The sequence below is a fragment of the Scleropages formosus genome, chromosome 9 (genome assembly GCF_900964775.1).
Source record: "Scleropages formosus chromosome 9, fSclFor1.1, whole genome shotgun sequence".
In the NCBI taxonomy this organism is placed as follows: domain Eukaryota; kingdom Metazoa; phylum Chordata; class Actinopteri; order Osteoglossiformes; family Osteoglossidae; genus Scleropages; species Scleropages formosus.
Genome location: NC_041814.1, coordinates 30116335 through 30128528, shown reverse-complemented (window position 1 = coordinate 30128528; position 12194 = coordinate 30116335). Strand labels below are relative to the sequence as shown.

The window sequence follows — 12194 nt, the reverse complement described above, 5'->3', positions numbered from 1 at the left end:
CAGTCCTTGAAATTACAGGTGACATACCGCCTGATGACTGTGTTGGACATGCATGATTCCCTCTCCTGCTCTGTGCTAGGATGGGATTCAAGGGGCGTGGCCTGCTCCGTCACCAGCAACACAATGAAGAGCGAATCTTAAATCGCCGTCACCAGTTCATAGTCAAGTCGTGGAATTCAAAAGGACAACGAGGCATATGTTTCGGCTCAAGCTTTATTTGAATAACTGCATGCGTGAAAGTCAGGAAAATTCCGGCAAACTTCCACTATGTTCAAGACATTTCATATTGGAGTTAGCATAGTTGTGAGAGGAAAATATCATATATCTAAGTAGGTATTTCATGACCCCTTAGGCTATTCATGCTTCATGTTCCTAATGTGAACTTGTCATGATGTATCATGAGATTTGATATCCTTTTAGTTAAAATATCAGTTCTCTATAAACAATTGCAGCTGCACACCCCTCGTGCCAGACCATGAGGGCAGGTAAGGTCTGCTGTGGAATTTGGCTTCCACAAAGATACCAACAGCTTGTTTCATTTTGTAATGCAGCGCCAGAACTCTGTCTGAGAACCATTACAACCATTTGCTGTATGTGGTTTAATTGTGTTAATTTTCCCCATCCTTTCTTTTGTATCATTATTACCTTGATCCAAAGTGTTATCCTGGGGCCCAAAATAAATTATTTATTATTATTTTCCTTCGTCTGTTTCTGAGTCCATTTTCTCCATCGAGAACCTGGTCTGTGACACTTACCTATTCGGTACTTTTTGCCAGATATAGCCTTGTGTCACTCTCTCTGTCATCTTCCAAATGCTCTTCTCTAGAGCTCATCTTACATTTCTCCCTCCATACCCTTCCCGATCTTCGTCTTCCACCGACTCTCTCATCGCAACACAGCTCTTCCTCTCTTTTCCGGCAACCCTCAGAGATGCCCCCACTTGCATCGCAGCATGTTTGTCTAACATCTCCATCTATCACTAATCCTTTGCAAGACCGAAATCCTGAATTTCCTTGCTGTTTCCTGTTGGGCTGTCTGTCAAACTGGATGACTTGCTCATCTCACCCACTTTGACAGTTACCAGTTTAGGAGTATATACTGACTTAAACATCAGCTTCTCCCGGCACAGAGAAGCCGTATCCTGATCTTGCAGATATCTCCTGTATGGCATTTGTTGAAGCCACCCACGTCCAAAACCACACTCTGTAGAACTATTGTGAAACCTCACCTGGTCTAGTGTGACTCCTTCCCTTCTGTTTATTGCTCTTTGGCAAATAAATTGTGTTAGTATCTAAAGCTCCTTATCTACTGTGAAATGCATTTTTCTGTATATTTTGAACACTATCTTACATTGAACAAGAACATGTAATAAAAGAATAAATGTGAAGGAATACATTATATATGGGTAAACTTGTGTGAATGTAAGTGAAAGTGTGGGTCATAGGGAATCTGAATTTTTTCACTTCAGACCAGTGACAGGTAATTCAACAAGACTGGATTATTATTTAATGAAACTGCTTAAACATAATTTTGTCTAATCATTTGGAAATAATATTTTAGAATTGTGGGGAAACAACTGAATAGTATGTTAAAATAAGAAGTGTTCCGTCGTTCCTTGATTTTATGTTATCTTGTCTTTCTGATAATATGTAAGCAAGACAGTTTAACAGCACTTCCTCTATAAACCCAAAACCCAGGATAGAGGGGTTCAGTGAATGTGGTCTGGACTCTGTGGAGGAGGGTCATTGTGTCCTCAGAGATGCTGTAGAAGGACAGAATTCCTGCCCTGTGATCCAGGTAAACTCCTATTCTAGAGGAACACGGACCAGATACTGCAGTCTCCTTATTATTGTGATAGAAAGAGAACCTGGAAGGAGTGCAAAAGAAACTCCAGGACTGATTATTAAATCCAAGACCACTGGCACAACCTATATAATTTGCCTTTCTCCTAATCCGTTTATATGACACTGCTATCCTAACCTCATTTCCACTCCACTCAACTTCCCAGTAACAACATCCAGACAGACCCTCTCTGCAAAGAACTTGGTTCCAGCAGTTAAATCTCTCTGGATGTTCAGGGTATGACTGGGACTGTTCCTTCCATGTCACCATTGTGTTCCCCTCAGACAGAAAGAGGTACTCGTTCACTGTGTTGGGGTCCAGTGTCAACTCACAGGCATCTGATGAAGAAGAAAAACATGAGTTCATCAGGTTATTGGACCAACGATGGAAGAGTACACTTCAAGCTCACTGAATTTTATTTTTCGCGATGGACGCGTTTCTGCCTTTTTCAGACCTGCCTCAGCTTCTTCAGCTTGCTGTTATTTCATTGTTATTTACTTAAAATTTAATATCAGAAATAACACACGTTTCACATTTTTATTAGAATTTTGTTGCCACACATTAGAATGAATTTTCAGAAGAGTTTCTATATCTGAATATATTTCCCTTACTGGGAAAATGCAATGATTCTCTTATAGGTTCAACAGCTGAGCTCTGCAGAGACATGAGCTGGAAGCCTTCGCTTTGGAAGTCAGTATTTGCCCTGCTTTAATACCCAAAGCCCCCATTGTTTGTCTGTAGAAATGGCGCAACGGTGTGTGTGTATTATGCGAAAGACTCACAGTATAAAAAGTGTTCTCTGGTCCTGGGCACTGTGACTCGTATTTCTCTCACTGTGGAGACACAACTAAATGTTACATTTTTATTCCTGGAATTAATGATACAAAGAAATATTAACTCACCCGATCCCTCTGAAATGAAATTTTAGAAACTCTGCAATATCTGAATTAAGTCACTTGATGTTATTTCCACAAACCTGTTTGCGATATCTTGACCAATTCCCCTTTGAAGAGCAGATCCAGTTGATTGTTGAGTTTTGAGAGTGATGTCTTCATATCCCCAAAAGGGCACTGTAAGCTGATATTGATGGTAGGTAGTTCTCCAGATGGGGGAGAGACACAGAGAGACTGGACACGCTGTGGAATATAAGGCAAAGAGAAAAGAGAAGAGACAGAAAACAAGACGTTAAAGATCCCTCTTAGCCCTTCTACTGGAGGAGTCAGCAGTAGTTGGACTGGAAGGCTTTGTGAGACATGACCCCTTCTTTGCTGTTCATTGTCAGAGAATGGGAGATGTTACCTGGAGGAAATGGATGTGGTCTTTGGTGTGTGAAAACTTCTCTAGATCAGCTTGTCTCTTCTTGAGCTCAGCAATCTCTTGGTCCACTTGCTCCAGTAGACCATAAATCTGATTCAGTGCAGCCTTCTCCTGAGCTCTGATCACATCTTTCACCTCAGAGCACCTTTTCTCAATGCAGTGGATCATCTCAGCAAAGATGTTCTCAGTGTCCTCCAGTGCTGCCTGTGCAGAACGCTGTTGGAGACATACAGAGACACATCAACTCTGCTTCAGCCAAGAAGACACCTTGACTCTGGTCTCCCCACTGTGTGACCACTAAAGAACCCCGACTGATACTGGAAATGGATCTTCTCATCTGGTCCATACTCACTGTGAGTAAGTCCACAGCCTGTCTCAGCTCCTCCATGTCTTTCTCTCTCTCTTTGATTCTTTGCTGAATTTCCCTCTGAGCTGCATCCAGCAACTTCTGAAAAGACATAAAATGTAAATTTTTTTAAATTAATCATTGTTACTACTTAATTCTTGAGCTCTTGGTCCAGATATCAGGTTGACTCCATCTCGGTCTGTGTGTTTTCATGTTCTCTATAAGAGAGACCACAAAGTTGCCCATTTCCCACAGTAAAATACCGCCGTTTTCAATGAATTGATAGCTGTATATAGTATGTATATATGTATGTATGGGTGAATGAGTGTGTTATTGCCCCCCCAATGGAAAGGCACACCCTTTGTTTCTGGAATTGGCCCCAGTTCACTGCAGTCCTGCACTGGACAAGTGGTTAATGAAAAATTGTAAGTAAATAAAAGAAATTAAGTAAATAAACAAGTGAATAAACCTTAAATTGAGGTTTTGTTTCGAATGAATGAATGAATGAATGAATGAGTTTTATTGCCAAGTATGTTCACACATACAAGGAATTCATCTTGGTGACAGAAACTTCCACAGTACAGACAGAATGACAGTGACAAGACACAGATAATAAAAGTAGAGTGGGCTAATAAAAAGATAAAAAATATGTAGAGTATAAAGTACACAATATACAAAAGAGACACTAGACATTATATGTTTGTACAGATATGTTATAGATAATGCAGGGGAATGTAAATAAGAGATATGATGTGAAAAATAAATAGAAATATAAACAGCATTGTTTATTGCACCAGTTTAGTCCCTAGGGGGCATTTAGCTGTTCGTGAGGTAGATGTCCTGAGGAAAGAAGAGAGAAAAGGTTTTGGCATCACATTTGTTACGAAGAGCATTGTCACATAGCCTACTAACTGGGCACATCTAAAAGCTGAACTTCAGATCAACCCTGTAAGAAGTTCTCAATGAAGGCAGTAATTTGTATTCATCCATCCAGCTAACAGATTCCTCCAAAGCACACACACACACACACACAATCTAAACCACTTGTCCCCTGTGGGGTCACGGGGAACCAGAGCCTACCCAGCAACTCAGGGCATAGGGGACACACCCAGGACAGAACACCAGTCCGTCGCAAAGCACCCCAAGCGGGACTCAAACCCCAGACCCACCAGAGAGCAGAACCCGGTCCAACCCACTGCACCACCGCACCCCCATAGTCCTCCAAAGCAACTTACCATTATTTACCCATTTATACAGCTGAGCGATTTTACTGGAATAATTTAGAGTAAGTACCTTGCTCAAGGGTATTATAGCAGTTAGTGAGATTGAAACCAGCAACCTTTGGATTAAATGGCAGCAACTCTAACCACGACACTACCAGTTGTCTCCGGTTGCACTTTTGTACCACCTGTATGCTTTGCTAATGTTCCCAAGTTCGTGTGTATTAGTTTTACAAATCCTGTGTCCCATTAGTTCTTCAGCAGGCCACATGTTAGTCTTTCTGTTTACTCTTGTTCATTATTTTACCATAAATGAAACTCATTTTAACTCGATCAAATTGGGTGGGATGGCACGGTGGCACAACAAGTCACCAGCCCATGGATGGTGCAAGTGGACCAGTCTGTGTGTAGTTTTCTTGTTCTCCCTGTGTCTGCGTGCGTTTGCTCCGGGTGCTCTGGTTTCCTCCCGAAGTCCAACTATCATTTTCACTTCAGTTTTATTTCACTGGACATAACCATTTTAAAGAACTAGAGCATGAGCAAAATCTAGATTGACTGAACAGTGTCGTGGCTAAATCTTTTGAAATTATTTTAAAGAAAAGTATTACCTAAAAAGTGAATGATATGACAACCATTTATGGTAAGATTTAAACACATGTGGTTCTGTGCCATGTCATTCCTTTTTCAATATTGACTTTGTCTTCCAGTTGACAGGTGGATATTTCAGTCCTTACCTGATTCTCCATCCGTACTGCTGCAGCAGAACCTGTATCATGCTTTTTGTGTTCATCCATCACACACTGATAACAGACACACTGATGGTCAGTACTGCAGTAGAACTCCAGCAGCTTGTCATGTAGGGAACACATTCTGTCCTGGAGTTGTTCGGTGCTGTCAATCAGTTTGTGCTTTTTGAAAGCAGGAGAATAATAGTGAGGCTGGAGATGTGGTTCACAGTAAGAGACCAGACACACCAGACAGGACTTGACAGCTTTGTTCTTTCTTCCAGGACAGACATCACACGCCACATCTCCATGTCCAGCGTAACAGTGTTCAGGAGGAGCAGCCTGGAGTTCTGTCTTCTTCAGTTTCTCCAGCACTTCAGCCAAGATGGTGTTTCTGCCCAGAACAGGTCTTGACGTGAAGGTCTGCCTGCACTGAGGACAGCTGTAGACACCAACATGATCCTCCTGATCCCAGCAGTCCTCAATACAGTCCGTACAGTAACTGTGTCCACAGGGAATAGTGACGGGATCCTTCAGTAGATCCAGACAGACTGGACAAATAAATTGGTCTTTATTAAAAGAGTCTCCAACTTGCTCCATTTTTCAAGATAGAATAACAGACACTGCATGTAGTTTCATTTCTTTTAGACTGGTTGTGTAATAGTGGGTGGGACTTTTTGCTTCTGCAAATCAAAGGCGTCGTGCTGGACTGAGGAGTGGAATTTCCACAGTTTTAGGTGGAGTTACTCACTTCTGAATTTTGTGTGTTACTTCTACTTTGTTCAGTTATTCAGCCCAATCTCTGAATGAAAATAGAAGTAAAAGTAGTCCTCAATCATAGTCATTTTATTTGATTTTTCATTCCATTTTAGCCTGTAATTTACTAATTTATTTTAATAAAAAATAATATATACTGTGAAGAGGTGCAGCGCAATGCACAGTAGTTTGGACTGGTGCCTTACAACTCAAAAATAGGTTTCACATTGGTGACCCTAAATAGTGTGTAGTGTGTGAATGTGTATGTGACTGTGTGTCTGTTTGTCCTGCAATGGACTGGCATCCCATCCATGTTCTCTGGCTCACACCCTGTGCATCCAGGAAAGGCTCTGGACTGTCGCTGACCAGCAGTTACCGATAGGGAGTGAAAGATATTGAGATGAATTCTAAGCGACTTTTAAATGACTTACATTTAAATTGAAATAGTACTGTATCTTGGAGCTGATGTGTTGCAGGTTATTTCCTCCTTTGCATTAAATACAGGGGTCAAGGTTTATTGGTGTGGAGTTGGAACACGTCGAGTGAAAACATGCAAGGCACGTTCAGACATGTCAGTCAAGTTTACATTTATTTACTTAGCAGATGCTTTTTCTCCAAAGCGACGTACACCTCATAGAAAATACATGTTCATTACATCAGTGGAAAGAGACACTGACACACAAGATTCTTAAGTACAGAAATTGAGAACAGTATTTACATTTATTCATTTAGCTGATGCTTTTCTCCAAAGTGATTTACAATGTTAATGTACTTACAGTTATTTACCCATTTATACAGCTGGGCAGTTTTTACTGGAGTAACTTTAAGGTAAGAGCCTTGCTTAGGGGTACTACAGCCAAAGGCGGGGAGCAACCCTGCGACCTTTGGATAAAAAGGCAACATCTGTAACCACTGCACTACCAGCTGTCCCTGTTTTATGCATTAAATGCATCGTCATGCAATTATGCATTTAATGCATCATTTACCACACCCCTCTGCCCTGGAGAGCTTTGTTGAACTCTGCACCACTTAATGCCTAGAGTTCTCCAAGTCCTGGGGAGAAACACATGCTGTCATTGCGCTTTCCTGCTTCAACACTTTACCGTATAATGATAGTGGTAAATCACTCTGTTTCGCTTTGCTGATGTCTCTCTGTGCTGCTGGTTTCTTGAAGACCATGGAGCTATAAATCACTTCATCTTCATAATCTCTGGTTGGCTGGTTGAGAAGCACCACATGCTTCAGTCTTCTGCCCTTGAGGTATATTTATATATCTATGTTAATTATTTTTATTTCCTTATCAGTTCACTAATGAATTATGTCAAGGAAGCACAGAAGGACTGCAATGTTTCAAATGTCAAATCTACTTACTACAGACCACTGACTAACAGTTGCAAACATCTGAAAGTGTTAAGAGCACCTTCCCAATAGACCTGGAAGTTTACCACTCTTTCTGCTGCTGGCTTCCTGCAAACCACAGTGGCATAAATCACTTCTTCTACATGGTCTGTAGTTGACTGTAGGAAGAGCATCACACACCTTGTTCAGTGAGTCAAATACTGCATGGTACTATGAAGTGCTACAGTAAGCATCTTACTCAAGAGTACTACTACTCCTGAAGGGGGGATTTGAACCTGTGACCTTTGGGTCTAAAGGGAGCAGCTCTAACCAGTACACTACCAGCTGCCCTGGTTATGCATTTCTGATGAATTATGACCTGACACTGAACAGGATGTCAGTTGTACCTTGAATGTCTTGTCTGAAGACGGAGAACTGATAAAAACACTTGCAAATGATAGAACACAATGGACACTTACAGCAATCGTGGGGCTGCTGTGTGTCTCTCGGTTCCTGTCCTGTATTTCCTCTGAGAGAAAAGCAATGGTAGCGTTCAGACCTGTGGTTTCTGCTACCGACTCACCTTGTTCACACCTACGCCAGAGCACTGAGCAGCAACACAGCGATGAGAGACTTCATATTCATCTGTACTGTTCATGAAAAAGGCTCTGTTACATTTCTTCTGCTTTTCTCTAAAAAACTTAAAATTTTAAGGTGTCTACAATGATTTACCCCTTTATAAGCTGGGTAATTTTACTGGAGCAATTTAGAATAAGTACTTTTATTAGGGGGACTACAGCTGAAAATTGGATTCAAAGTAACATCCAACAACAGCAATAGCAATAATGATAATAATAATAATAATAATAATAATAATAATAATAATAATAAGAAGAAGAAGAAGAAGAAGAAGAATAGCATCTTTAATTATTTTAAATACTGATTTTCTTACTGGGAGTTTTCCACAGAATACAGGTGACCATGAGAATGGCTAAAACCAGAAGGAGTGCCACTGTCGCCACCAGAACGAATGGTACAAAAAGTCTAGAAAACACAGTACACAAGAAAATTAAGTACATTAGGTCAAGGAGCATATCTAGGGTCAGACAACAATTAGAAAATGGGTTGCTCAATATGAACATGTAACGTTGTTCAAAAATAATCCAACATCACATATTGCACTTATATGCTACTGTACAAAAAAAAAGTGTTTTCTTACTTTGCTGGATTTGTAGAGTTAAATTCCTCCACAGTTACGGTGGGGCTCAAGGAAGTATAGATAAATGTGGCACTTTCCCATCCTGTTGGGTGGCTTGTAGTGGAACTCAAAATATCTGAATGTTTAGTAGATGTCGCATGCTGTGGTTTTTTAAATAAAGCATTGGTTTTGGAAACCCCTGTGAAATTGCAGAAATTATAAGAATTTTGTGACAAAAAACTTAAAATTTTGGATCTTAAATTGATTGAAACCATGTTGATTAGAGTAATAGAATAACTAAATTACACACACACACTTTCTGAACTGCTTGTCCCATACAGGGTCACAGAGCCTAACCCAGCAACTCAGGGCGTAAGGCCGGAGGGGGAGGGGACACACCCAGGACGGGACGCCAGTCCATCGCAAGGCACCCCAAGCAGGACTCGAACCCCAGACCCATGGGAGAGCAGGACCTGGTCCAACCCGCTGCGCCCCCACGCCCCTGCTTAACTAAATCATGGTATCTTTAATAATTTAATTAAAGTGACATTATAACAAAATCCTCAGTGCTAGTAGCAGACAGTTAGTGTGTAATAAACACTTGACATTACAAAAGAATTTAACATTCAAATAGCAGCTTACTGGTCTTCACCATGAGTTGCAGGAACACACCATCATCTGATCCCCAATCAATCTCCACCACACACCAGTACCAATCAGAGTCCTTCTCCTGTAGGTTCCTCATGGTCACATTAAAGACCAGCTGGTTTGGGTCATCATGGATGGACACCTCACCTTTACTCTGTGGTGAGTCAGTGCGTACTATGGTAGTACAGTGTAACCATGTGTACCCTTTACACCAGTATTTCACATGGTGTTTATATTTCTGATCATAGTGACATCGGATGGTGACAGACATTCCACTCTCTGCTGATATCCAGCTTCTAGTTCTCACACTTTGAATGCCTGAACAATAAACAATAAATTATGAGCTACTAAAATGCAATGCATTGCATCAGTACAACATGAAAAATATACCTATCAATGAATATCAAATTCAAATATGTTAATCAACTAAAGATTAATCATACAGCCATAAATTAACTAAATCACAATAATACAGACTTCCCTCACTTTATTCACAAGTTACATATATATATAAAGCTCTGATAAATAAAATGCTTTCAAAGACTTTTCATTTGAATATTTTAAAATTGCATTACATTTAAATGAAAAATGATTTAAAATGACTGAAAAAGAAAAGCAGGCAGAACAGTGGCACAGCAGGATATGCTGGTGTCTCACAGTGCCTGGACTGTGTTTGGCTTCAGAAGATGAGGGTTCAATTAAACAGTCATCCTACCTTTCCTTACTTCTAAGAAAAGAGGCGTACAGTCGTCCACAGGGTCAGACTCCACTCCACACCAGTACCAGTCAGAGTCCGTCTCCTGTAGCTTCCTCATGGTCACAGTGAAAACCAGCTGGTCGGGGTTATCAGTGATAGACACCTTACCTTTCCTCTGTGGTGAGTCAGTACGTACCATGGTATGACATCTTGACCATATGTACCCTTTACACAAGTATTTCACATGATGTTTATATTTCTCACTGTAGAAACATGGGATGGTGACAGACTGTGTTTTCTGCAAAGTTACCCATCCAAATGTTTTCACACTGTCTTTACCTGGAAAAACAACATGTGTAAAAGGGTTTACATAAATAAGTAAATAAATGTATGAATACATTCACAGCAACCAAACCTTTAAGGGATATTTTTCATGGGAGGGCTATCAATTAAGAAAAAAAATTAAAACACTTCATGTTATTGAAATTGTGCAATCCTGTACGGTCATGGTTCAAACAGGATAATAATATTTAATGTCAACAACATTGCCATAGTTCACAAGATATTCATTCTTAAATGTTTATTATGCTCTATCGTGTGTCACAGTGGGAGGGACGTTAATAGAAAAATTAGTCTAAACAAATTAATTTCATGCTGATTAAGGTGACACGGTAACTAAAAAAAAAAAAACATGAGTTTTAATGTAAGATACATGTGTGACAAAACTCAAACTGAGAAATTTCACGTCTAAAGAATATTCAGAAGCAACGTTTCCTCTGTCACCATCTGTGGTTAGACATCTCAGCTTTTTTTTGTTGGTAGAAAATTTTAAGCCACCCTTTACTTGCATCTTCTTGGATTTCTTGCATAATCTTGAACATGTAACTAAAACACATATTTTCATCTTTCCAAACATTTGATTGTAATGCATTTATAACATACATTTATAACTTCATGCTTTTAAAGTGAGCATATCTGACAGTTACACTCGCACTCTACACTGTCTGCCCTGCAGATCCACATCACTGTTACTTTCAGTTTCCTCCCCTCTTGATGACTCGCTGCACTATTGGTTTTGATCTGCTGCACTTTTTTCCACATGTATTGCACTGTTCCTCTGTTTCCTTTCCATTTTTTTTAATTATGTCACATACACACACAAACACACACACACACAAAAGAAGAAACTATGCATGTTTATCTTTTCATTAATTATATATCGATTCAGCTGACACTTTTCTCCGAAGAAGCTTCTTCAACTATGAACAGTGGTTTATCCATTTCTACAGCCTTTTTTTTTTTTAATTTTATTTTGCAGTTCATACACTGTTTCCTCATAATGCAGCTCTGCTCCAGCATGGCAATGCATCTATACACACTGCTAAACAAATTCAGCAGTGGTTTCATGAACACCATGATGAAGTGAAACACCTTTCATAGCCTCTCCAGTGACCAGATCTAAACACCACTGTTTGGGGTGGGAACATGCGTAGTGCCGTTTGCAAAGTAGATTTCGACCTCTTTTATCCCTCAGAAAATCTGGAGTCTTGTCTTCTTCAAGATGGGCACAATTTTCCACTACACGCAGTTCACATTGCACGCAGACTTCTACTTCTGAAGGCAAAGGGTGGCCATACTCCTTATTAGCTCCTTGATATTAACATATTGTTAAGTATTTCTGTTATTTTGTCCACCAACAGTATTCACATGATGTATATAAAAATTATGGAACATTTCTACTTTAAAACATAAAAAATAGAAAGTCTTTTTTTAATTCAAAATTGAATTCTAAAATTTGCCCTATATTCACCTTCTAAAATCATCTGTCAATCATTAGGTATAATCATGTTGATGATGGCGGCGCGGCAGCACGAAGCGGCCACTTCAGATCCTCAAATATGATGCATTTTACATGTAGTTGCACCATGGTCTCCAGAGAAACAACAATTCGTTCCACTATATAGAAACTATACAGAGAAATGACAAGAAAAACAACTTGAACTTGATCTAAGTTTCTATTGTTCCAATAGATTTGTCTTACCTGGTAACTTAGAGAGGAAACAGAGGAGCAGTAAGAGAAAAGGAGCCATTTGTGTGTGTGTGTGTG

The 12194-nt window shown here is 39.9% G+C and overlaps 2 protein-coding genes and 1 long non-coding RNA gene across 3 annotated transcripts; all 3 read right to left on the bottom strand.

The window, feature by feature from the left end:
- Positions 1–1708: 1708 nt before the first annotated feature.
- On the bottom strand, positions 1709–6050 carry LOC108927471 (E3 ubiquitin/ISG15 ligase TRIM25-like). Its single transcript, XM_029254510.1, has 7 exons — positions 5754–6050; positions 5460–5663; positions 3512–3607; positions 3142–3375; positions 2819–2978; positions 2110–2180; positions 1709–1729 (listed from the first exon to the last, which is right to left on the bottom strand). Exons 1-7 carry the CDS (start codon positions 6048–6050, stop codon positions 1709–1711), a joined length of 1083 nt encoding a protein of 360 aa, XP_029110343.1.
- A 1565-nt stretch (positions 6051–7615) lies between these two features.
- On the bottom strand, positions 7616–8562 carry LOC108927481 (uncharacterized). Its single transcript, XR_001965597.1, has 3 exons — positions 8497–8562; positions 8024–8073; positions 7616–7723 (listed from the first exon to the last, which is right to left on the bottom strand). It is a non-coding gene; the product is annotated as an uncharacterized LOC108927481 (long non-coding RNA).
- A 197-nt stretch (positions 8563–8759) lies between these two features.
- LOC114911228 (CMRF35-like molecule 7) lies at positions 8760–12174 on the bottom strand. Its single transcript, XM_029254509.1, has 4 exons — positions 12129–12174; positions 10106–10426; positions 9385–9708; positions 8760–8941 (listed from the first exon to the last, which is right to left on the bottom strand). The coding sequence occupies exons 2-4, from the start codon at positions 10284–10286 to the stop codon at positions 8760–8762; spliced, it is 687 nt and encodes a 228-aa protein (XP_029110342.1). The 5' UTR covers positions 10287–10426; positions 12129–12174.
- Positions 12175–12194: the final 20 nt, after the last annotated feature.

Bases quoted from the DNA above. Each gene is read 5' to 3' on its own strand.
- LOC108927471 (XM_029254510.1), bottom strand. From the start codon at position 6,050: ATGGAGCAAGTTGGAGACTCTTTTAATAAAGACCAATTTATTTGTCCA. The intron at 3,608-5,459 runs GTAAGGACTGAA...ATGTCTTTTCAG, and splicing joins CAGTACGGATGGAGAATCAG to AAGTTGCTGGATGCAGCTCA. The intron at 2,181-2,818 runs GTTTGTGGAAAT...CTTCTTCATCAG, and splicing joins GGTCAAGATATCGCAAACAG to ATGCCTGTGAGTTGACACTG.
- LOC114911228 (XM_029254509.1), bottom strand. From the start codon at position 10,286: ATGGTACGTACTGACTCACCACAGAGGAAAGGTAAGGTGTCTATCACT. The intron at 9,709-10,105 runs GTAGGATGACTG...TTTATTGTTCAG, and splicing joins TTTCTTAGAAGTAAGGAAAG to GCATTCAAAGTGTGAGAACT. The intron at 8,942-9,384 runs GTAAGCTGCTAT...GCAATTTCACAG, and splicing joins GCAACTCATGGTGAAGACCA to GGGTTTCCAAAACCAATGCT.